The sequence below is a fragment of the Fonsecaea erecta genome (assembly GCF_001651985.1).
Source record: "Fonsecaea erecta strain CBS 125763 chromosome Unknown Scaff8, whole genome shotgun sequence".
NCBI lineage: Eukaryota > Fungi > Ascomycota > Eurotiomycetes > Chaetothyriales > Herpotrichiellaceae > Fonsecaea > Fonsecaea erecta.
Window position 1 is genome coordinate 301,711 of NW_017387251.1, and position 24,375 is coordinate 326,085.

The 24,375-nt window shown below is 55.9% G+C and overlaps 8 protein-coding genes across 8 annotated transcripts; 1 reads left to right on the forward strand and 7 right to left on the reverse strand.

Annotated features, from left to right (window-relative positions):
* Nucleotides 1-1,107: 1,107 nt before the first annotated feature.
* AYL99_08782 (hypothetical protein) lies at nucleotides 1,108-1,656 on the forward strand (the record flags this gene model as incomplete). The annotated part of the gene is made up of 1 exon (XM_018840290.1): nucleotides 1,108-1,656. One exon carries the CDS (start codon nucleotides 1,108-1,110, stop codon nucleotides 1,654-1,656), a length of 549 nt encoding a protein of 182 aa, XP_018690037.1.
* A 534-nt stretch (nucleotides 1,657-2,190) lies between these two features.
* AYL99_08783 (hypothetical protein) lies at nucleotides 2,191-3,291 on the reverse strand (the record flags this gene model as incomplete). Its single annotated transcript, XM_018840291.1, has 1 exon — nucleotides 2,191-3,291. The coding sequence occupies one exon, from the start codon at nucleotides 3,289-3,291 to the stop codon at nucleotides 2,191-2,193; it is 1,101 nt and encodes a 366-aa protein (XP_018690038.1).
* A 593-nt stretch (nucleotides 3,292-3,884) lies between these two features.
* Nucleotides 3,885-5,119, reverse strand: AYL99_08784 (hypothetical protein; the record flags this gene model as incomplete). The annotated part of the gene is made up of 3 exons (XM_018840292.1): nucleotides 3,885-4,501; nucleotides 4,566-4,939; nucleotides 5,076-5,119. The coding sequence occupies 3 exons, from the start codon at nucleotides 5,117-5,119 to the stop codon at nucleotides 3,885-3,887; spliced, it is 1,035 nt and encodes a 344-aa protein (XP_018690039.1).
* Nucleotides 5,120-5,782: 663 nt separating this feature from the next.
* Nucleotides 5,783-8,431, reverse strand: AYL99_08785 (hypothetical protein; the record flags this gene model as incomplete). Its single annotated transcript, XM_018840293.1, has 3 exons — nucleotides 5,783-6,232; nucleotides 6,290-6,957; nucleotides 7,024-8,431. The coding sequence occupies 3 exons, from the start codon at nucleotides 8,429-8,431 to the stop codon at nucleotides 5,783-5,785; spliced, it is 2,526 nt and encodes an 841-aa protein (XP_018690040.1).
* Nucleotides 8,432-10,397: 1,966 nt separating this feature from the next.
* Nucleotides 10,398-11,900, reverse strand: AYL99_08786 (hypothetical protein; the record flags this gene model as incomplete). Its single annotated transcript, XM_018840294.1, has 1 exon — nucleotides 10,398-11,900. The coding sequence occupies one exon, from the start codon at nucleotides 11,898-11,900 to the stop codon at nucleotides 10,398-10,400; it is 1,503 nt and encodes a 500-aa protein (XP_018690041.1).
* Nucleotides 11,901-15,908: 4,008 nt separating this feature from the next.
* On the reverse strand, nucleotides 15,909-18,554 carry AYL99_08787 (hypothetical protein; the record flags this gene model as incomplete). Its single annotated transcript, XM_018840295.1, has 4 exons — nucleotides 15,909-18,163; nucleotides 18,226-18,265; nucleotides 18,331-18,405; nucleotides 18,465-18,554. The coding sequence occupies 4 exons, from the start codon at nucleotides 18,552-18,554 to the stop codon at nucleotides 15,909-15,911; spliced, it is 2,460 nt and encodes an 819-aa protein (XP_018690042.1).
* Nucleotides 18,555-19,422: 868 nt separating this feature from the next.
* Nucleotides 19,423-20,892, reverse strand: AYL99_08788 (hypothetical protein; the record flags this gene model as incomplete). The annotated part of the gene is made up of 2 exons (XM_018840296.1): nucleotides 19,423-20,451; nucleotides 20,551-20,892. The coding sequence occupies 2 exons, from the start codon at nucleotides 20,890-20,892 to the stop codon at nucleotides 19,423-19,425; spliced, it is 1,371 nt and encodes a 456-aa protein (XP_018690043.1).
* Nucleotides 20,893-22,149: 1,257 nt separating this feature from the next.
* On the reverse strand, nucleotides 22,150-23,305 carry AYL99_08789 (hypothetical protein; the record flags this gene model as incomplete). The annotated part of the gene is made up of 2 exons (XM_018840297.1): nucleotides 22,150-22,190; nucleotides 22,252-23,305. 2 exons carry the CDS (start codon nucleotides 23,303-23,305, stop codon nucleotides 22,150-22,152), a joined length of 1,095 nt encoding a protein of 364 aa, XP_018690044.1.
* Between the last annotated feature and the right edge of the window lie 1,070 nt (nucleotides 23,306-24,375).

Consider the following 24,375-nt stretch of genomic DNA (forward strand, 5'->3'; position numbering starts at 1 on the left):
TGCAGCGGCGAGCGGTACGTCGACTCACAGCGGCTGTGACTCGAAACATTGGTTTTGGATATCGGATGTATTATGTGCCCCGATGAGCTTCTCCATGGGTTGCGTATTCAGATTGTGGAGATGGAGGGACGTTCGACGTCCTATGGAGCACCGAGTACTGCATGTTCGGCCACGGTTAAACGGCTTTCGGTCACGGCCGCGGCACGCTTCCCAGTCCTTTCTGGGTGGAGAAGCTCGATGATTGAGGGCCGCCATGAGAAGGCCCCGGCACCTGAGGCATCTACAAGTCCGTCGGCGTTGCAGCCATTCATGCCCAGGCCTCTAGGCAAAGTAGTGTAGCCGCGGCGAGTCAGGGGGGAGTGAGCACAGGGCGGCATCACCCCCGTCCGAATCCGGGGTGAGACGCGGGCCGCTTTTACTTATCTTGGCGCTCTTTCCGGTCGCGATTCCGCTCGTCGTCTTTGTTTACCACCCGGTCTGTTGGGGAGAACAACATATTACACCTTAGACCATTCTTTAACTCATTCTCTTGTCTAAGGGGACCTGTTTGTAGCCCCCAGGCTTGTCCCGTTACGTGTTCCCATGGCCCCCTCTCCTCCACGCGACACGGCCGATCTCTCACCCAACTCGTCGTCCTTTGTATCCTCAACTTCCAACCCAGTCACCGCAGGCTCGGTGCGACGAAATCTGTTTTCAGCACATCTTTCGCGACGCCCGGCTTCAGGGGCACCGCCACAGCCACAGCCACAGTCACATAGTCAAACCCGACGACACGAATCGCAGTCACAACCCCAGGGGCAGCAGTACGGTAGTAGCCTCCCACGTCCTCGGGGTCATCAACGCTCCGTGTCCACGCCATCGCTCTCACCGTCGCCGCCACGGTCATCTCCTTTCCACGATCCCCCTCGTCACGGCCATGGCGCCAGCTCTGCTTTCGTGCAACCTCCAGTACCGCACCTGTCGCCTCACCGTACAGCACTGGTGGATGGATACGATCCGACCATTTCTCCCCACCGACCCCTCAGTCCTCGATCCTCCGCCTCTCTCTTCCCGAACCAGTCGATCGTCGCACTGAATCCGCTGACAGGGCGTCCCGTGCTGCCAAAAATGCCCGTCCTCCCTGGCCGACTCAGACTGTCGGACTCGGACGATGGACTGGGCGAAGAGCATGGCGAAGACTGGAGAGATGACGAGGAGGACGAGGAGGAGGACGACACCGATGAGCTAGACGATGCACGGCAACGCGGATTTTCCGACGGTGACTTTCACCGTGCGGCGGTCCCATCCCACGCCAGACGCACTGGACGCCGAGGGGCCCGAGGAGGCCACGATGCCTATGACCCTCCGGCAGCAGACCACGAGCACGCCGCGGCCGCCGAGGCCGAAGCCGACGAAGAACGACGAGACCGCGAACGCATCGAGCGGCTGTTGCGCGATATGATGGCGCGACAACGCGCGCGAGCGAAGGGGAAGGCGTCGGCGTCGGCAGCTGCCATGGACGAGGATGACGAGGCCGAAAAGGACGAACTGATGGGCTTGATCATGGGCAGTTTACGCCGGGAGGTGGCCAAGGCGGAGGACGAGGCGTGGATGTTTGGCGAGTCCCTGGGTTTGGGGGGGAGGGCAGGCCGGGACGAGGTGGGTGTGTATGACTGATGAGGGCCGCGTTTTCTTCCGCGACATGTGCATTCATTACAACGGCCGGGACAGGGGAGGGGGTGTTTGTATCATTATTGTCAGCATCAGCAACATTCTGGCGTGTTTGGGTCTCTGGATTTCCCGGTCACAAGGGATCACGGCAGTTGTGAGGGCAAACGAGCGAGACGAGATCAACGAACGAGACCATGAGCGGACATGACGCTTGTACAAACATACACTCACACAGAGTATTGATATGGATAGCGGGGATGTAAAGGCCCCGGAGAGAAATGATATACTCTTAATGCGAATCACCACTCTGACACACAGAGAGAATGAGCACCCAAGTTCTGAATCTGATCTGATAGACGTCCTCCTGAGGACCTCGTCGTCCCATGCATTCATTATTTACCTTTTGTCCTCTCTTCTCTTCTCCTCTCGCATCTAGCCCGCTCCTCCCTCAAAGGGCCCCAAGGCCGTCCTGTCGGTCGTCCCTTTGTCACATGTATATATGTGTATATATATATATATACATATATCCCCCGCTTTGGCTCACACAGGCGGGAGGATCTTCTCGTCCTGATACCGCCGGAACCACTTACGAATCATGTCGTCAGTGTAGACGGTGCCGGCAAAGCCCGCGCGACGGATCTTGATGCAACTCATCAGACTGGTGGCCGTCTGCGGGGTGGTGGCCCGCGCGAAGATGAAGTCGGCAAACTGTGCGCTCTGGCCCAGGAACTCGTCCAAAGGGGGGGCTTTGAGCGCGTACTTCTCGCGGATGCGGTCCCACTCGGCGCGGAAGCCGGGCAGGTCCCGGGTGAAGGAGAACGGTCGGTCCTCGTCGCCCGGGTGCATGCCCAGGGTCTGCGCGATCAGGGCCCAGTCTTCCTTCAGGCTGGACGTCTCGCCGTTGGTCAAGTTGTAGGTTTGGTTCTTGGCCGCGGGCTCGTGCAGGATCCATTCGCACGCCTGGGCGATCAGGTCCGCGTCGGTGCACTCGTAGACGGCCATGCTGCGGCCGGGGAAGTAGAGCGGGTCGCCGCGCTCCTTCAGCACGGCGGCGTAGACGCCGATGGCGCCGTAGAGGTTCATGGCGCCCCCGATGCTCAGGCCAATGATGAGCGACGGCCTCAGGATGTTCCAGCTCCAGCTCTCCCCGCGCTGGCGCGCCTTGAGGTAGTCCTCCTGGGCCCAGTAGAAGTTGGGCACGGCGCGGTCCTCGTCGCGGTCCTCGCGCGCGCCGTGGCGCATCGGGTGGACATGCACGCCGTACGCCTTGGGGCCCTGGAGGATGGTGACGTTGCGGAGCGCGCGGGCGTGCGGCGCCACGGCTTCGACCGTGTTGCGCAGCATGAGCGCGTTGCGGTCGATCTGCTGCGGCTGTGTCCACCCGGCCACCAGGTCGGGCTCTTCGTGCAGGGCGGCGAAGACGATCTGCACGATGCCCGTCAGCGGCGACAGCAGGGCCCGGCACGCCGCTTCGTCCGACAGGTCGAGCGAGTGCCACGACGCGCCGTACGTGTTCAACGGTTTCCGTCGAGACACGGCGATGACCTGGTACCCCCGCTCGCCGTAGTACTGCATGGCCGAGCGTCCCACCACCCCCGTGGCACCCGTAACCAAGATCTGCTGCTGGTCGTTGCTTGTCATGGTGTTGTTGTCGTTGCCTCCTGCTTACCTAGTGGACGGAGTAGGAGGATCTATCTGCAGCAGAGGTCGTTGGAATGGTCGCCTGTGGTGAGTCCATCTGGCCCGAGGGTTCTATAGTAATTATGGACAGGCTCGGTATGTCCCGATTCGGAATAGCCGAGTACACCTTTCCTGATCTAGTAATCATGCCGGTCACGTGTTGCCGAAACGATTGGCCAAGAACTGGAGGCCGAGGTCGTTCGATCAGACTATCTATGATTTTGTTGGGTCGTTGTCCTTTTCTTCTCTAGGCGTTCCTGATCTATATAGTCTCATTAGTGGTTATTTCCATGTGACAACTGGAGTATTCGGGCCAGGGCGATTTGCAGTTGTTTTGTTCGGGGGGGGGCGGGGCGAGGTGGAGCGGAGTAGAGAAGAACGGAGGGACACAGTGCCAACAAACAGTCGTCCATTTCTGTATCTTTCTCACCCTCCGCATAGGTCGACCCTTTTTCCTGATATCAAACCATTCACGCCCGTGTCCTAGCTTGCAGTCTCTGTGACAATCACTAACCATCACTATCCGCGTCACCACCCCTTGAAGACGCTCGTCATCAATCCAAATCCATCGTCGGCGGCTTCTCGATTTCTTTCCGGGCGGCAGGCTTCGGTGTGCCCGTCCGTGGCGTTGCCGCTTTGGGTCCCGACTGCTGCCCACCGAAGAGCATGCTGCCCATCATATCAAACAGAGGATTCCCGGTGTTCTGCCTGGGGATCTTGATGCCGAACCAGATCTCGCCAATATGTGCCAGGGGCTCGCTCCACAACCCCTCCAGATCCTTCAGATGCGGGGCGTAGAACTTGGCGAGCTGGCGGAACAAAGTCGCGTCGGCTTTCTGACACGAGAGCAACAGAAGAGACAGGAAGTTGAGGAGAGGGATCGAAGGGAAGATTCGCAGCGAGAGGCCTGACTTGGCCGACTCCAGAGGTTGAGACATCGACAGTAAGTTCGGGTTCTGGGTGGTGAGGTGGGACGTGAAGGTCGACAGGGCCGTGTTCGCACTGGAGAGGTTGCCGACCAGCAAGTAGGGCAGCACGGAACGGGAGGCGTAGATGGGTGCCAGGTGTGGCTGATCCAGCTTGTACCAGACGTAGTGTAAGCTGGCGAGGACAGGGGCAGAGGCTGGCGTGCCGATGACGAGATGCCGTTCGGCGTCGTACGCTTCGCCCTCTATAGAATCCCCACGATGTCATGTCAGCGGCGGTGCCACACAGAGAATGTTTGAACAACTAACCTTCTGCAAGCACCTTGCCCACCTCGTGATGAATCTCTGCATCTCCCCTCTCCAGGTCCCCCCACTTCCCACTCCAGTTCACCATCTCACTCACAAATCTCTTCCGAGTGGGTTCGTCCGTGGGAAACGCGTGGAATATCTCCAACACCCTCTTTCTATTCTCGTCGTTGCACGCGTATTCGCCCTTGACGTAGACGTCGTTCAGCAGCATAAGCGCCAGGTCGCCGCCCGAGCCGCCCTGGCCGGCGCGGAGGAGGAGCAGGGCGCCATTGTACAGCACGTCGCAGGCCGAGGCGTAGTCGGAGGCTTTGAGATAGCGGGCGGTGATGACGCGGAGTTGTTGGTGCGCCTCGTAAAAGCTGCCTTCGGCAATCCTGAAGGGACGGTGTGTCAGAGTCTTTCTCTCTCTCTCTCTCTCTCTCTCTCTCTCTGTCTCCCTGTCTCTCTCCACTGTTTGTCTGTCTGTGTGGTGGATGGGTTGCGGCGAGAGGGCGTCTGGATTCCACTTACTTTTCTTTCTGACGTGCAATAGTCTTTGCGATCTTGGCCGACATGATGACGAATGGTGAATCAAAGATGTGAGGAACAGACACACTGGTCTCGATCTCGTATGGGAGCCTACACTGAACTGGCACGCGTGGTGTGGAGAGAATATTACGGACTGAAGTTTGTAGATCAGATCCAGTTCGACGTCATGCAGCTCTAGAACTTGGCAGCCTTGTCGATCACGAATCTCGGCCCCACGCCTCGTCTACTCGGTCACTCGGTATATCTACCCAGATGTTCGGTCCCACGACTCTAGTAGGTGAGAATAGATTGTTATTGTCTGGGAAAGTCTGGAGCATGGCTAAACGCTCAATGCCGAAACAGCAATGCGTGATGATATGTGTGTGCTGCAACTAATATAGAAGAAAACGGGGATTAGGAACGACCAACATCCCCCCCCTTTTTGACCCAGATATTCCATGACCTTCTCGACATTGCCTGGCTGTAAATCGAACCCGCAAGGAGGCCGCTTCCAGAAAACAAAGGAAAATGCCCACCACAACCCAGTGAGTGTTTGGTGCCCCCATTGGCGACGAAACTCCGTGTATCATGCACGCTCGAATGGACGATAACAGTGAAAGCAAGACTGCAGCCCGCACCAAGGCAAAGAGCGGTGTAGGAAATTAAAACCCCTCTGCTCGTGACTCCCGACGGTAAGGAAAAATCTTTTGTCATGCTGCCTTTTCGTCCTCCTCCGCCATGCTCTCGAGGCTCGCTCCGCCGCCACTGGCGATACTCCGACTGCTCTTGTGAGTTCTTGTACTGGAACCTTGGCCCGTACTGTTTCCTTTCTTTGGCGTCCCATTCTGCACAGGAGTTGACGTTCTCTCGGTGCTGGCGTTGGTCGCTGTCGACGTGGTCGTGGTGGTCGAGTTGGAACCACTGGTTGCTCCGCCGTCCTTGTCCTTCTTGGTGGTCGGTGGAGGTCGTGAGAACATGGCTTTCAGCGCCGCCTTCGCTTTGGCCTTCTCTTCTTTCTCGTCGGCCGCCTTCTTGGCTGGGTCTTCAGTGGCCTTGTCCTCGGCATACTGCTTCCACTTCCTCCACCCATCATAGTCGATCAGTGCTTGCATACAGCCCCATTCGGTGACTTTGCGCTCCATCCATACAAAGTTGACCGGCTGTGCGAAATAAGCGGTTAGCAAGCGGCTGGAAGGGAATGCGGATGAAATGCCTACCTTGGTCAAGAAGTCGTTGCAGCCGGCAGCCAAGGCCTCGTGCCGGTCACTCTGTAAACTGCTGGCCGTCAAAGCCACAATGATGACAGGACTTTTGAACAGGCTGCGATCGGGCAGGGCATCCGCCTCGCCCACCGGACCCCCGTTCACCTGGGGACTCTTGAGGGCGGCCTCGATGGGACTGCCACTGAAAACACCGATCCCGTTGACGGCCTCGAGTCGTCGAATCTCTTTGGTGGCTTCCAGACCATTCATCACCGGCAGCTGGATATCCATCAAGACCAGATGGAAACCCCCGGTCCTCCACATAGCCACTGCCTCCTTCCCGTTCATGGCCGATTTCCATCTCACCTTTAGGCGTTTCATAAAAGCCTCGAGTAGTTTCAGATTGATGACGTTGTCTTCCACCAACAAGACATTGATGGGGGGAACAGTTCCGTCCAACAGACTCGCCGCCGCCGGGAGAGACTTGGGAGGACCCTGCGGGTCACCGTTGACGGAGCGGCCAAAGGCAGGACCTCTGCGCCTCCGCAGTTTGGGCCCGGCGTGGGGAGACGAGACTCGGTTGGGAGGCGTGATCGAGGGCTTATGTTCGTTCGGTCCTTGGGCCGGCGGCGTTGGGAGGGGGGCTGCCGACGGAGCGGGCCCGTTGAGTTGCGCCTTCGATTCTGTACATCAAAACAACTGAGCATCCTCCCCCGCAATCAGGCCGGCGCTGGGTCACGCAAACATACCTATAACTTGACCATTCGGCTGAACGGTATGGAGGATGGTCGGACTGCTGGTGTGCTGCCTGCCATATTTGGGCCGTGCATGTCTTCTCTGGCCATGTGACCCGGGACTCGGGAGAGGGGGCAGCTGGCCGGTGGTCAAGACGGCCATGGAATGACCAACCGAGTTGGGATGGGGGACGTGAGCGAGGTGAGGAGAGTGGAGCGGCATGGGAGGGAAGTATTCTCGCGCCGCGTCATCGGGACGGTACTGATCGGTATAGTAGTAGGAGATCTGGTGGTTTCCGGCGCGAGGAGAGGGGCGGGGCGTGCGGCGGGAGGCTACTTCGATGATGAGAGCTTCGTCGACCTGCTGGCCGCCGGGGTAATAGGCGTCGAGCGTGGCGCCGATAGGCTCCTCGGGACCCAAGGCACGCTCGGCGCTGACATTTTTGTTGTTGTGTTCACGGCTGATGATTTTGAGGGTGATGTCGGGAGCATCGATGCTGCGACCGAGAGAGTTGGCGTATTTTTGTAAGATGACATCGCGCACATTGTCGACCAGGTCGTCTTCGGCGACCTCGACTCGGGTCGGAGAGGCGCCGGGTCGCTTCACCCATATTTTTCTCTGCATAGCGTCCAGCGTCTCATGTCGAAGGCATTGTACAGAGGCGAGGGTCGGGAGGGTCGGAGTCGAGGGACGCTGGATACGGACGACGGGACAGACGGGTTCTCCAGGAGCCGAGGGGGGCAGAGGCGTGGGGAGACTGCTATTAGGATTATGGGCCGACGGCGTGGTCGGCAGGGTGTTGGTGGTCGGGATGGAGGAGGGTCTGGTGGTGGTGTTGTCGTCGGCGGCGGTGGTGCTGCTGCTGGATGTGGTGTCTGGGTGAAGAGAAAGGGAAGGGGAGGGTAAAGCAGGAGCCGCAAGGGCCAAGGTGGATTCGAGGTCACCCGCAGGCGCAGGTTCAGCTTCAGGCTGGTGCTGGGCGGGTGTGGTGGGTGCGGTGGGTGCGGTGGGCGCAACTGTGGCTGGTGAGGTGGTGCCGGTGTCACCGGTCTTGTTATTGGGCGGCTCCAGCGGCAGCGGTAGATCCTTGGGCTTGTTAGGCTCACTAGGCCTGAGTCTGGGGGTGTTCGCTCGCTCGGCAGCTGGGCCGTTGGTGGTGCTGTCTTCGTCGGGGCGGACGGGGGCGACACTCTTGCGTTTGCCTAGAGACTTGGTCCGTGGTCGACGGTAGAAATTGAAGCTGGCGAGGGTGGACAGTGTGGGGAGACTGAAGCCGCCTGCCGAGCGTTGACGGGGTTGGATTTCATCCTGGGCCGTGGCGGTGTCGTCGTCGTCGTTGTCGTGCAGGGGAGCAGCGGCACTGGCACTCAGACTGCGGAACAGAGGGATACGTGGGCGTGAACGGGGTCTCGATAAGGGCATCCCGGAGGAGGAGTGGTCACAGCTGCGGGAGGACGGATGACGGCAAAGGCAGAGGCAGTGGTGGATGTTGTCGTCGTCGTAGAGGAGCCCCCCATTCCGAGATGGTTGTCATGCCCTCGGTCGGTGCATCCAGAGAGACAGATGGTTCGAGGAGGAGAGAGGGTGTAAGAGGAAGAAAGTGGATTGATTATGTGTGGCTTCGGACGGAATGTGAGGTGAGGGTAGCGAATGGTTGGATTGACGGCCTGGATATCTGTGTTGTTGAAGTTTGTTTGCTTTTTGGAGCTAGAGAAGCTGGGGGGAGCTTTGAGGAGCTGGAGTCGATGTGGCAGCTGTGGTAGGGCGGGAGGATGGTGGTGGGATGGGGGATGAGGATGGGATAGGGAGAGGGAGGATGGATGTTGAAGTGTCGTTGGTCGTGGTGGCAGTTTTGTTGTTACAGAAGATGGAGGGAGGATGAGATGGCGCCTATCTCTGTCTCTTGTGAGTGAGTGTGTGTGTGTGTTCTCTGTCTCTCTCTCTCTCTCTCTCTCTCTCTCTCTCTCTCTCACTCTGTGTGTGTGTGTGTTCGATTCTACCGAGTACGAATTATCATCTCGCCTTCTCTTGCTCTCTGTCCACGTCTTGTCCGTGTCTGTGTATCTGTTTCTCTCTTGCCCTCTACTCCATCACTACCCCCCCTCTCGCTGCTCCTCCCTCTCTCCTCTTACTGCTCCGATCTACCTATTATTACATAGCCACATACACAACATGGAGCTACTCACCAACTACTGCTCCTACATACATCAAACAACGCACCTCACCTTCACCCCTCTCCACTCACCGCTCACCACTCACCTCTCACCTCTCACCTCTCATCACCACCTGCTAAACCTGCAACACATCTCGATCGATGACTTCCAAGTTTCTCGTATTTCTCTACTATCGGCTTATTTCCATTTGATATCTCGAGTTCTCCTTCATCTGGACTCTCTATCAAAGCGTCAACCTAGCCCCAGCAGCAAATCACCACTCCCATCCTCACTCTATCTCAATCACTCTCGAGGTCTGGGGATCCTGTTCAATGTCCAATGGATACCACCCCTCTCTTCCCCTCAACCTTCCTTCCCCTCCATACATCATGCCGTCGCTAACTACATGCCTCGCTATGAGCCAGAATCACTTACTCAACCAGCATCCGTGGTCACAAACCAATCCAAACCAATCCAATCCAAACCCAAATCAGAATCCAAACAAACGCGCACCGTCCTAATGAGTCCCCGTGGCCTTTGCTATTCATAACGTCCGTGCTGTGGAACTTGTTTTTCATCACAAGTCGAATGAATGCTCCTCCTCCCAATCCACCATCGCCATCGCCATCCAGGCACTGGCCTCCCATAGCCCAAAGCAACCTCATGTCCACCGTCGATAATCAAGCAAGCAAAACTGCCAAATCCATGGCTTTCCTCGTCCGCAATGTCAGCTCCACTCTATCAATGCAAGATAAGCAACCGCTTCGATAATGACAGTGAGGAGCATCTTGGTCGAAATCTGCCTTCCCGGTGTCTGGTTCCTGTGGTTCCCTTCCAGGCCGCAAAACTCGGCGGCCCAGACCAAATCGAAAAAAAAGGAGCCAAAAAACGCCATGTCGCTTTGCCCGCCTGCTCGTTGTCTGCTAAAGGGGGAATCTTTGTGCATGAAAATCAATCAACGACAATCTCGCCATGTCAGATCAGCCCCAAAAATTCCCATGAAACAAAACACATGCTCCTGCCCAGGTCCCAAACTTGGACAGATATATGCGAGCCGTAAAGTAGTTCAATATCACACCCCATGCCAGGTTTCTCCACCATGCTGTTAAGGTATGTTGATCGTGCATCCCGTAACTGTTGTTGTTGTTGTTGTTGTTGTTGTTGTTGTTGTTGTTGTTGTGTTGTTGTTATTGTTGTTGTTGTTGTCGTTGTTGCGTCTCCCATCTCTTCTTCTTTCAACGTCCGAGCATGTAGTCGGGATACATTCCCCCAACGCCTGCCGGTCCCGGCGCCACCCCGTTCATCGCCACGCCTCGCATGTTGGGTGCCGGGCTGGTTCCCAACGGAAATCCTTGGGCCACAAATGCTCCCGGAGGAACACCAGCGCCATTCATGCCAGCCACCGACATGTTGAGTCCCGGGGGCACCGAGAGGCCAGGCGGTGGACCGTTGGCCGTTGAGAAGCCGCCGTGCGTGACATTGCTGAATCCGTTGACGCCCATGGGCCCGGTGGCACTGAGCGGCGTACTGGGGTTGTTGCTCCCAGGCTGACCCGCACGCACACCCAGCGGGTTCTTCGAGAAGCTCAACCGGATCCCGCCCTTCACACTGTTGTGGAGCTGCGCCCCGTACAATTCATTCAAAGCCTTGGTGGCAAACGAAATGTCTTCAAACTCCACGAAACACATGGGCCCGTTCTGTTTGGTGCGGAAGCACAACCTCTTGTATCCGCGCTGTTTGGAGAACATGGCTTTGAGCTCATCCTCAGACGTGTCAATCGGTAAGTTGCCCACATATAAAGTATTGCACGGGGGGTTTTGGTCGGCAGGATTGACAGGCGGATAGTTATGTCGTAGGTAAGGTTGAGAAGGGACCGAGTAGTGTCCGTTGGGCCCCATCATGGAAAACTGCGCGTGAGGAGTACGAGACCCGGCGGCAGACCGAGGCGACGCATAGTTTGACGCTGTCCCATTCCCAAGGTTGGTGTTCAGCGAGAGCGCCGAGAAGCTAGTAGGGGGCATGTGCGAGTTGGTCTGCTTTTTGCCCGTCGGGTTGCTGGACGAGTTGTTCATATAAGCCAGGGGGTCCTTGAGCAGCTCGCCCGTATCGTCGTCTGCGCCGTCTTCGTTTATCACCTTCTTCCCGCTGGCGCGCGGGCGATCCGCCAGGCCACTCGGTACGGGCGACTGCGGCGAAAAGATCGTCTGCAGCTGGGAACTGGTGTCCGATGAGACCAGTTCTGGAGGAGACCCGATAGGCGGCGGGGATGTCTTGTCCATGGACTGGAAGGTGCCGTTAAATCGTGAGGATTTCTGGGCGCTGGTCATGGATGGCGATACCGACAGGCCCATTTTGCGACTAGCCAGGGGATCAATGGTGTTGCGTCGAGGCACTGCCGCCATGAGTGGACTGCCTATCACTTCCACAATCATTTTTGCCTGCCCGGCCGTGTTAGGCTTGCCATCAAGCATGGTTTGTGCTTCCGTTGCGCCAACCATAGAACCAAAGCGAGCGATCGCGGTGGTGAAGCCGGCATCTTCTTCATACTCATTTGGGATGATCTCCGTGTCCTGGAGGTCTTTGGCAAATAAAAGCATCGTGCGAACCGCTTCGAGGGTCGTGTTCCGCGGCAGACGTCGCAACATGACTGTCGGCAGAGCCATGACGGCAGCTTCATTCGCGCTGGACATCCGCCTATCGGCAGCCGCGCCCTCGAACCCTGGATTATGTGCAGGCATTGTATATGAATCCGACAAAATGGGATGCAGTCGAGCTTCCGGAAAGTTGAAAGCAAGTACACTCATGCTTCGAAGCGCGAAGAGAAGGGAAGAGTCCGGGACTTGGCCTACCACAAACCCCGAGCTGAACTGTGACCGGCAAGAAGGCTCCGGTATGTTGTATAATGGGAGGAATGAACCGAAGGCAAGATGCTTTCCTTGTAGGGAGATTGGTTGAGTGCTGTGCAATTACGCATTCGGAGTGGAGATGATTTCGTCGCTCCCGACGATGGAGGATGTGCCGGTTCTGAGCAGCGTGTCAATACCCAGATTGCTGTCCGACGAGGGCCTTATACGAGAGTGCCAGATGTGGAATACTCGGTGGGGAGATAGTGGTGACAGGCCCGGTAGGGTCGAGACTAGAATGATCCGTGTGAAACCTGAAAGGACTATCGTAACAGCTGGGGTGGTGCCCGGCCAAAATAAGTGAAGTGGTGATCAATCTCGAGGGCGAGGTGACGAGTACCGACAAGTACCAAGACGGTACTCAGAGGCCAGAAAGGAGTATCCACCGATGATGGGTCGATCGTGGTTCGACTGTCGCAAAGCGAATTGGCCAATTGATGAGAGAGCGAGAATAATGATGGTGCAAAGGAAGTCGAGTACGACGACAAATATGCTGAGGATGTAGCGATAAGGTGTGGGAGAGGTATGTGAAGACGGAAGAGCAAGAATGGGATGAGGAGAGGCAGTTCGGTCGGAAAAGGGCTGAGGATTCCAGGAAGTTGAGAAAGATGCAGAGGTGGGATAGCGATCCTAACGACGGGGAATATTTTGGCGGCGTTGACTGACCCTGTCGATAGGGAGCGATAAAGAACGGCTAGGCCTGGGGGAGCCTGTGTTTGGCAGATGCCAGGATGATCAATCGTGCCAATCCGACACCGTGGTGGCTTACAGATGGTCTCCAAGACGCCTCGCACCAAGCTGGAGGCGCAGGGTGGGTAGAGTGAGATACAAATCGCGATCGCGCGGCCACCGGGTGGTGGAGATGGAGCCAGGCAGGAGGGCCTGGTGCGCACCACGCTAAACAGGCCGCATGGCCAGGGTGCTGAGTGGTCCAAGTCGAGAGGGGGTATTTGGCAGCTGATATTGGCCCTGCCCAGACATGTAAGCTTCCACCGAGTCCACCAGGAGCAGAGATAAACGCGGAGAGATGATCAGTGGGGACCAGGTGAGGACCTCCAGCACACCTACAGTACGCCCAGGACCAAGGAATACGGGAGGAGTTTCGGTGGAGAGATCGAATGTTGATTGAGGGAGGGGAAGAGACGAGTTCGGATGAGGCTGTCAGGGCGCACAGGCGAGAGACGAGCCAGGGAGATCCGATGGTTTTGACCACGGGTTTTCGGTGGATGGCGTAAATTTAATGAAGCTATCGCAATCTTTGAGGCATCCCAAGGGGGGGTTGTCGGGCAAAGTTCGAAAAGAAAGACGGCTTGCCCTTGAACTCGGGACCAAGCCGTCGGTGATGGTAGGAATTGGTATCCGGCTAGGCGACTGGGGATGTTGGTCGTTTGTTGAGGGTGCCAACGTGAGTCCCAAAGATCTGGAGGAGAGTTTGGAGTGTGTCCAGGAGCGATGCTGTCCCGCGGCCACAAGTGGCTAGGCACCGTAGGGGGGGGGGGGAAAAGTCTTAGGTGTGCCGCCAACACGTTAGTGGTGATGGTGAACGTACCCTATCTGGTCAAAGACCTTGAAGGCTCAGGCCCGGGGCAGCCAAATAGGAGACGCCAAAGATATAGAATGGTGCCGTAATTGGATCCCCCGGACGAAGGCTCGGGAACGCAAACAGTAGTAGGCCCCGAGTCGAGTCCGAGTCGCACCAGCGAGCAAGAAAAAGGGCACTCCGGGTTTTGGTGTGCGCTCTGAGGCGCTCTGGGTGTGGAAGTTTGGTGACCGGAACTATCGAGCACCCAACAACGGCAGGGTTAGGGCAATTTGCACATTCTGAAGTCCGCAATTGCGGACGGCCAGCCGTGGAAGCCCTTTTCTTTTGCCTGTGTATTGTGTCTGTGTACTGCGTATACCGCTCTTTGACCGGCCGGCTTTCTTCTTGCTCTCAGAGAACGTTGTCGACGGGGAATTCACGGAGCAGGATGAGCTGGGCCAGACTGAGTTTTGGAGCTCTTCCGGGGGAGGAAATAGCTCTCGGAGTTCGGAGGGCAGTGATAAGCATCCAAAACGCACGTCCCTTCTAGCCCCCCAGGCCCTTCCAAATCATGCAACAAGTCGACAGGGTCAAGGAAGAAGTCTGGCATATCCCTGCCTCCGGACCGTAGGGCTAGGGACCATTTCGCTTTCCTCCTTTTCCGTCTGGGCCCAATTGAAGGCAATAACGAGGGACGCTGACTCCGTAGGGAGGTGACTCGATCTGCGAATGGTTCCGCATGCATGTATTTCTGACGACGCCAGCGTGCTCAGTGGCACCATCGATATATTCATCTCACAGTCTGGGTACCGACGATTCTGCAAGCTGGGACCGTGACCCCTCAATCCCACCAGCTTTCAGCTGCTCCAACTCACCGGGTTCTGCATACGAGGATCAAAAGGTCCATTCATTAATTATTGGGAGAGAGCCTATCGCTCCAAACTTCCGATTGGGCGAGGTTCCCTAAATGCGACGGAACGGGGGGTTGTGGGCTTCGTTCTGAGCGGCGAGCGTGCCCCCGGGAGGACCACAGTGGTCCCATGTTCTCTCGCCCCTAGCTCTTTTGTGCTAACCAACAGTCAACCACGTGGGGTCGTCGTGGGAGAGGTCTCGTCGTCCGTTCGTCTCGTGGCTGCTATTGTCTTGACTGCGGTGGGGGAGGAGGTCAATATGAATAGGCCGGTCTCAAAGTGAGCTTGGAGGATCCTGAGATACCTCATGGACTTTTTCCCAGCTCACCTGTATCGTCGAACACGCTGCTGCTTAGTCGGAGCCGCAGGCAAAATGCTCGGTACCTGAAACAGCGAGGGGGACTAATAGCCCTGAATGATCGTCCCAAACCCGCATTCTCGTACAGCTCGGGCTGGGATGAATTGGCTGCTGATAGGACCCGCGGAATTTAGCAGCTGCATTTCCGCAGACCTTAGGGTCGACCACGGCACAGGATATTTTTGGCGCTAGGGAGTGGTCAACAAGAGGTGGGTGATTATTGAAGGAGAGGATGGTGTGCTGACTGACTGAGCCAGTGAGCAGGCACCTCGACAACTTGTCTGTGCCGCGTGTTCAGGATACTAGGACCATGGGCCCCGCAGCTATCTCAACTGGCCAGAACAAGACAATTGACACAATTGACTGGCTCACAAGAACATGGTGGAGAGAGGAGGCGGACTCCAAGAAAGGTATTCCTTCTAGTGTCTCCAAGACGGCAACGTTTAGTGGACGAGGACAGAGAGTGAAAACTGGCGCCACGAAGGCCCGCTTCCCTCTCCACCACTCCTCACCGTCTACTTGTACCTACAAATCCGTGGCTTTGGGACCAGCCGGGTTACTGTGGCATGTGCAGGTATTCGCGACCTGCTCACACGTGGACGGATGGTCGGGGTGATGTCCACTTCTCTCATTACTGCGTACTGCGTATTCTCCGTCTTCAATAATATCAACAGGCTGGTCAATGTGTCCAAGAGATGCATGCCTGTTGCCGCACCCGTATCCGTACCATTCGATCTGAGGATGGTCACGGCCGGGCAAGCCACCGCCCACTCACCGTCACATGGCCCCCAGCAGCCAAGGTTGTGTTCTATTGTGTAACCCCATCCCTCTCCTTGTGTAACCTCGCAGTTCAGAGATGGCCAACGAGACAGCAGAAGCCGATATCCTGAACCTTGTTGGGCATGAGCCGTGCGAGATGCATATCCAGGAGGCCCACCTAATGGAAAATGTTTCCTGCCCTCATATCACCACGGTCAGGCAGATCAACGAGCAATCCAGGCGAGGCGACGAGCGTGCGTATCGTGATATGGCTTCTTTGGGTTTGACGTCTCCTACACCGCATTGGCATCTTCAACCTCGAGAAAGCCGCCGCCAGAATCACTTTCTTCCCTTTCCCCCTTTTCCCGAGTCGTGTCGCTCCCGTATCTTTGCAGCATTTGTTCGGCATATAAGCCAATCTTATTGCCCCTTCTCTCCAGCATTTCCTGCTTGGCGACAGTTTCCTCGTAGGAGGGTGGCTGTTCTTGCAAATGGGCCGAACTCTCTTCTTGTAGAGCACCTTTTGGTGAAGGTTGCCTATCCCCCTCGAGATCGGGGGTCGAAGTCGACATAGGTGTGAGCTCATGCACCGAACCGCTGGACGCAGTTGGGTCAATCAAGGGAACATCCTCAAATTCAGTGTCGGCTTCAAGATCGGCAGCTGCGCTAGGCAGTGGACCTTCTTCGTGTTGCAGCTCCTCTGCAAATGCTTGGTTGTCGCGGTCCACAAAGTGCCGGAGTGAAATACTCAATTCGCCCCCTTGGACCTTCATCGCGTTTTCGTTGGCATATACCAGCAGCACCGAGTTGGCTTCTTTCCTCACCGCTTCCAGCACGTCGGCTTCCTGGACCCGTGTAATCGAGTAGGGCAGCCTCTCTGACTGCTTGGTCGCCTCTGCCTGGGCTCTGGTCACCGGGCCGATCATTGGAGGATGAAAGGTGGCGGGCTGGGCTTCGTCTTGTAGCCACGCAGTTCTCCACCAACCACGACTGAGGCTGTCCTGCTCTAAGATATCGTCGTCAAGCAGTAAGTTGATCTTTGCATTTTGTCGGCGGAAATAGGTAACGCCGGGCTTGGTTGCGACCCCTTGAAGAGTATATTTGCGATGGGGGACGTCGGGAGCTTCCAGCGTCGGTTTTGTGAGTCTCATTGTGACCTGGCGGCTCCTGAGCCGAAGCTCATTTTTGCGTTGTTCGAGAGAATCCAGCTTGTGCCGAATCTTTTGTAGCACCGACTGCAATGCCGACCCGAGTTCGTCCACATCAGCCTGGGTGACGGTGTCTTCTGCCCCGGACGCCTGGCTGTCGAGAAAGCCATTCGAGACAGATTTCTTCCCCAGCACCGTGGACGAAGCTTTGACCGCAGAGTTGAGGACTTCGGCAACATCAAGAAGTCTGTTGTCGGACGACTTGTAAATCTGACAGCGACGTTGGATGTGAGTGTATTGGTCTATCTCTCGGCGAATCGATTGCAGCTCTTTGCGTATCTGCTGCATCTGCTCCCTGCATTCGTACATGTACCGATCGGGATACCAGATTGGATCCAAGGTCAGGTCCGAGCTCCTCGACGTGCTGTTAGGGTCGTGGACTCGGATGGTGAAGATCTCTGCGCAATGGCTGATCCAGACATCATCTATATTTCCATGTTCATCGTTCCAGATTGTATTGTCGAGCAAGTCGGTCAACGTCTCGCCAGGAAAGTGGTTGATAAAAGGGTCGATGCAATTCAGAGTCTTCTCCACGACCTGAGGGTCGCCCGGACTGCCCGCTTTCGTCGCCACGGAGCTGAAGACCTGCGTCAGTTGTTCTTGAGGAGCTTGTCTTGTCGCTGCAGACGTCCAGGCTTCGAGAAAACAATGGAACGGCGTGGCGTCAGCCCGATTGCGAACAGCCTGTAAATCAGCCAAAGCATCGACACTGCCATAGGCGCGAGTGGTTCTGTCGAGGAAAGCCATGAGGCACTGCACTTCGGTGAGCAGGTTACACTCCTGTCGATCAATGCGGAGACTGTTGTCGGTCGACAAGGCCTTGGTATTTTCATCGGTGGACCCTGACCACCAGCTATTATCATGGGCGTAGGCGTGTACTCTTAGAGCAGGCATGAGAAGCGCTTGGCGAGCGAGAGGGATATTGTGGTAGATGGTGAGCAAGGGCCCCAAGTACCCAGTCTCCTTTGACCCACGGAGGAAAGAGGGTTCACCGGCTGTCCTTCGTCGCTTGGATGGTGGTGGATGTTCAATGATCTCCCGCGAGGTCGAATAGGTGGTTAAAGCCCAACTGCTGGGTTCGTAGTATTCCCTTTTGGCAGGGCCGAAATGTGCACCAGTTCCTGTAACTCCGTCTTCCTGTGCTGGCAAGCCCTGCCCTAGTGACTCGGCCATTGCACGCTGGAGGTCTGGGTCGTTCATTTCTTCTTGTTCCTTGAGGGACTTGACGTTGCTTGCCGAAGCCGCGGCGTGCTCGGAGGAGAGATCCATTATGGAATTGTCGACTCGTGAAGGCGGACGAGATAGGGCGGCGACTCCTCCCATGCTCACATCATCTTGGACTGGCGAAGACGTCGCTGTCAACATAGAAGCCCTCCTGCGGTGTTTGTGCCCCAGATCTTACATGGAATATTGTCTTGAAACTGCCAGTCGTTGGAGGCAGCCTGTACTCACACCCTCCGTCAGCAAGCATTCCTTGGGACGGAGCGATGGTCGAAACAGAGCTTACAGGCTCTTCGATCACGGACTTCACGGGGTCTTCAAAAAAGGCGTTGACGGCCCTGTTGACATCGTTGTTGCTTTTCTGTCCACCAAGGCGTCAGCGCTTGTCCTGTGTGTCCTTGTGATATTGGCCAGGCTCACCTTGAGCAAAACCCTTGCACTGCCTTCATCTACCTGGATTATGGCACAGACCTGGGATATTTGATCCCTGGTAGGTTGTACGCCCGCCATTGTCGGAGAGGTGTCGATGGTGCATCAATCGATGCGATGGATGGGAAGACACGAGCCCGACGCGAGCCCAGGACTGGAGGTTCGGAAGGGAGGCAGGTAATGCTTCGGCACGGTTCCTATGATATTCCAGGATGTTAAGTTCGCAGACTGGCAGAAGGCACAAGTTGACACAAGACGGAGGAATAGGCTCTGTTTTTCCAATTCTAGATTGATGTAGCAATCAATTAATTATCATACTAATTGTTATTATTATCAAGTTGCTGGATCTAGTTCTGGGTTGGACAGCTAAGCGCAAGCAGATTTCCCCGCAAATGCAAGGCTACCCAACCTCGCCAACTCCAGACAGACTGCGTCGACAAAGTCGCCATTATTGAGGTGGGCAAGACTCCCCCCAGTCTCGGGTTTGGGGGGCCTGCAATCATATAAAGGCCGAATGCCCATGTCGTATTGAACCCTGTCGTGGGTTGCTAAGGATGGTTCGATGCCTCTCTCCTCGCGATTAACAGGGATTGAGCAAATCGTCGTATCCTGACCAGCTTCATGGATTTCCGCAATGTCCTTATCCATAGGGGAGATGGTGCGTGATATAGATCTTTGTTTCTTGAATACATCTTCCAACTGGTATCTCGAGCCCAAGCAGGCATATTAAAGTCAACACGCATAAATCCGACGGGGAGTTCACAGCATACCCTTAAAAGCAATCACAAACCCAACTCCCTTTTGTCTAGTCATTGGCAAATCACAATCCGACACCGTATGCTCAGCATTCAAAGCGTGGACCGATTGTATACACTTTCGAAGTCGCCAACTGTGGCCAGTTCCCACCAGGTTCCCATCTCTTTTCGCGTCCTCACAAGATTGGAAAAGCCTAGAAATCCTTGAACGCGTCTTCCCACTCTTCCCGCAGTTCATCCGTATACCTCCCTCTTCCACCCTCGCTCTCTTCACCCTCGACGGGATCGGGGTATTCGTCGAAGTTGCCAGCGTCGCCAGCCCATTCCACCCGGGGTATGATCGGGCCCCGCCTCTTCCGATAGTATATCTCGTCCCAGTCAATGCCATCAAAGAAATAGTGTTGCATCACTCTCTTGCTGCCACCAGCAATGTGCCCGAGGCGTTGCGTGGGATCGGTCTTGCACAGCGCAAGAATAAAATCTCGTGCCGCTCTGGGCACGTGAAGGCTATGGCGGTGTCCGGGTTGAGACGGATGCGCCGTGGGGAAGCGAATGTGACCAGCAACAATCTGCTCATAGATGCGCATGGGGTTTTGGTCCCAAAATGGTGGCTGACCGATCAGCATTTCGTAGACCAAAATCCCCAGCGCCCACCAGTCGACGGCTGTCCCGTGGCCGGTGTTTCGTATGACTTCGGGTGCGAGATACTCAGGTGTGCCACAGAGGGTATATGTGACGCCGGCTCCGTTGGCCTGAGGCTCGGGGTGCTCAGTGCCCAGCTTTTCGAGTGTGGCGCTCTGGCCGTTCTCACCATGCGGCTCGGGACTCGGTGGGAGGTACTTGGCGAAACCGAAGTCGACCAGTTTGAGGTGGCCATCAACGTCGAGGAGGATGTTTTCGGGCTTGAGATCTCGATACGCAACAAATTGCACCTCGTGGAGGTACGCCAAGATCAAGGTGATTTCGGCCGCATAGAACTGGACCGTTTGAAAGGGGAAGCGACGTGCCCGCCGCAGGTACGAAAAGATCTCGCCGCCAGGAGTATAGTCCAGCAGCATGTACAGTGACGTCTCGTCCGAGAAAGACGCAATTAGGGTAGTGATGAATGGGTGTCCAGCGACGGCGGCGAGGACATCTCGCTCGTTTCGGACGTGCTCGACCTGTTTCAACTTGATGACATCCACCTTTTTCAAGACCTTGAGTGCAAACACCTTGTCCTTGTCCTGGGGATGAGGATTAGCGAACCGGCACAGCCAAACTCGTGCAAAGGTACCTGCGCCGCGATTTGGTGAGCAATTGTCTCCTCACATTTTTGAAATCACGTCGACAAGGGTTGATTTACCAGTTCCAAGTGTCCGCATCAACTCGAAGTCGGTGACCTTGAGGGTGCGGGATGACTGGCCAAGCTTCTTCTCTTCTGGGGGCTTGGAGACTTCCTCCGGGGACATGACCTCCTGCTCCTGCTCCTCCTCTTCCTTGGGCCGGGCTGAATCGGCATGTTTCTGGCTCTGGTCCTTATCGTACTGACGACTGGGATGGGGATGGGAGGCGCTGCGGGTGTTTTGAGGGTTACTGGTTCGTAGGTACTGTCTATGGCCTTGAGCTGAGGCCGCTCGCTGCGGCGGCGGCTGTTGCTGCGGCGTCTGAAGCGTCGCTGTGCTCATCGGAACAGCCAATGCGCATCTTTTTCCTTTTCCAAATGGCCTAGGGAGCGTCAAGGCTGAGGGTCATCTCGACGCGGGCGATCAAAACGCAATGCGATATGCGACTAACGAGGGGCGTTTGCCAGCGTCAATGCACGAGGCGACGTCAGCGGTGAGGCGGTGCAGGCGTTTTGGTTCCTCTGCTGGAATGACAAGTGTGAGAGAGGGGAAGGAGAAGTGCAACAGATCCTGCGATGGAGCGACGTAGAGAGGGAGTGTAGGGATGTTGGAGAGGGCGCAGGCACAGCCCCAGAAGCTGCGAAAAAAATTCCCTGAGGAGAGCAGCACAGCGGAGGCGGACTGATAGAAGAAAGGCTTCACTTACACCATAGGACTTTTGCTGCTGAGTGACCCTCCCCTCCTTCTCTGGGTGGCCCCCAGCCCCAGCAGTTTGTTGGATCCCTGATTTCTGATTCCCTCACTCTGCCCAGGGCTAGCACGCATCTGTCGCAGTGGAGATCTCGTAACGAGAAAACCAGCTTGGTGGGCATGACGAAAGGCGGGTGGATGCGGAGGATTTGAGTGGCTGACACTGGACAGATGAAACCAGACCAGACAGCGACCCGAGCAGAGTGCGAGGCAAAAAGAGACGAGGACGAGACCCCAATGGGTAGCTCTATTCCTATTCCTTATTGCTCTCACCTGCGATATCTGGCCTGGGCAGGTCGATCCTGAACGTCAAATTGGTGCAACCATCACGCTTCAGCTGCGATGCCACAACGTCGACCAACCCCCTCGATATCCCCCGGAACGGTCGGCGGTCATGGTGCATATTGTGGACACAGGGTCAAAGAGGAAGACACAGACACACTCAATCAGGAAACCGACGCGCCCTCCTTCCCAGAGCCACTCACCCGCGGCGTTATAGACGAGGCCATGACTAACGAGGATCCGAGGGAGGTCGATACATGGGATTAGGGTCACACAAATCAATATTCGTTTTCTTGCGAGGGTATATCGCCTTCCCAGCTGATCCATGTACAGTTTGTGTTCCAATAACTCCTTCCAATCGATCTATCCCCCTGGTCTATGTGCGTGACGTTCAAATCGTCGATTAAGTCCCCAATGGGTCCATTGTCCTGGCCGGCCCAGTCCCTTTTTGGTCGTTGCAGACAAGATCGTCGCCATGGCCCACGTCCGGATGACGGCGCGAACAAGAAATCTCAGACTCGAACATGGGCTGTTTATATTCGAGGAGGCAGCTAGCTTGATTATGTTTCAATCACCCTTCATGCGTTCGTTTTCGGGTTTCCAGGATCCTAGAGAATGGTTCAGTAGCTGCTTCAGCCGCAACCCGCCCAAAAGCTTGGGGCCACATACCGTCAAAGTCATGTCTCACAAAGGCCATTGGGTGCTCGGGTCCTTCTGAGCCCATCTGACCTACGCCTGGACTGAAACTCGTGATTGGCAGCACCACGACATCGCCAATCTTCTTGTGCTCGGTGATGGCAAAGAAATCGGGGTATGATACATTCGTTTTTCGGGTGCTGAAATCAAAATATTCTTGGTTGTTAAAGTATGAAAACAACGCATCCGTCCACACACCTGGTCCGGTGTACTCCATGATGCTCTTGGTGGGTTCTTTACCCTTGCGGAGGCGCCCAGCCTTTTGCATGGCCAATGTGTCTTCGGTAATCGTGGCAACAATGTCTCTCAACACTGGGTGGCCTGGTTTTGCCTGGATCGTCCATTGGCAGAACTGAATCCTCCTCGCATACCACAGGTTCCAATCTGGTCGGTCTGGGTCGGCCTCAATTCCCACCACCAAGCCGACGGTGGACTTGTCCAGGTTTTGCGGCAACCAATCCGTAGCCGACTGGAGGGCTTGGGTGTCGATGTCACTGTATATCCCGCCACGTGCAAGGAGAATCAGGTAGCGGAAAAAATCGGCCCGGATGACAGGAAGCGGCATGGCTTCGTATGCTTGAACGATCTCCGGCATTGGGGCATACAGATAGTTGATGAGGTGTAACGCAGCGTCGTCCGTCACCACCTCGTGGACAAAGCCAGGGTGTAGGTTTGACCACGAGGCCTCAAACGGTCTTAATCTCTCCTCAAACTTTCCTGAATCCGGTCCATATTTCCACGTCTGCCATATGTAAGCAGGAAATTTGGCCTCGATGTCGTAGGGGAAATGGTATCGTAGCCTTTCTCGTAGAGGTCTGCCTGCCACGTCGTGGACGGCTTGCTGAGACTCCTGAATGACGTTCGGGGGCTTGGGAGGAGGGTAGGGTCTCGAGACCTGCTCTCTTTCAGCCGCATCTTGGGTCAAAGGAAGGCTTGACGAGGTAGATGCATGCCGCAGCAGAAGGAATAAGGTCAGTAGGACGATTGCTGTGAGAGCTGCACGTCTCCATGAATGGGAGATGGCCATGACCAGTAGTAGTGTCTGGAACCGTTGCCCACAAGAAGTTGCTGCAGGGTGCCCGGGCTGTCACTTCCAACTCGTTTCACGGCCAGTCAAAGATCGGTGGCATAAAGGCTTCGGCTTCCTCTGGACCTGTGGACTGAAGAGTGCGACGGCTGGTTATGAGCCCCAACAACTTCCTCCGGAAGGCCGCAGGCACAGCTGATTGAAAAGAATTATGAGTGTGGGTGGGAATCCATTATCGTGACTCCAGCATGTCTTTTGTCCCCTGGCGCTGTGCGGTCCTGCCGCAGCAATCGTAAAGTCAACGGCGAAGATGGAATCGAGAGCTGACGGAGACAACTACCCGACTATAAACGTACGGCGGGTGGTCAAGATAGTCTGTCGCTTGAGGCGCGGCTGCGGAGGAGCTTGCTTAGAGGGAGCTGGTGGATATGATGAAGGGAACAGAAAGCAGTTTGGGGAATGAGTCGCATAGAAAGGGTATGCAAATTGTGAAAACAATATACGTACGCAGGTGGCACAGCAAAGTGCATCGTGGTTTCAGAAACCCTGAACGGACCCTCAGGGATGCGTGTCGACCGACGCACATGGAGCTCGGGCCCCGGGGGATCAATAGGCAAAGGGAACTAAACGACCTTAGTTAAGTTCCTGGTTAAGCTTTGGGGATCCACCATTGCGCATTCTTGGACCTTGGCTGCCCGTGCAGGCCCCGGACAGCGCCTAGTGGTCCTTGGGGCTGACGAATACCTGGGCAGTTTCCACTCGGTACATGTACCTCGTAGAGTTCAGGGTGTGCCTTGCTTGAGTGCTTCATCCCAATGACGACCACATCTCTGAGAATGTATCGGTTATGTGGCCGCCAGTTTAAAAGACAGCTGTTTGATACTTGGCTCATTTCAAACATACCTGTCAGTATCTCGTGCACATCGTAACATAAATGTTCACAGTGCTCTATCGTCGGTTCTTTAGTAGTTGACTTAACCAGCCTGCGCCTGGTAGCCCCAGAATACGCTTTGTCCAGAGGCGAGAAAAGACAAAGGCAATGAATGTCATTGAGCCCAGTACGCCGTACA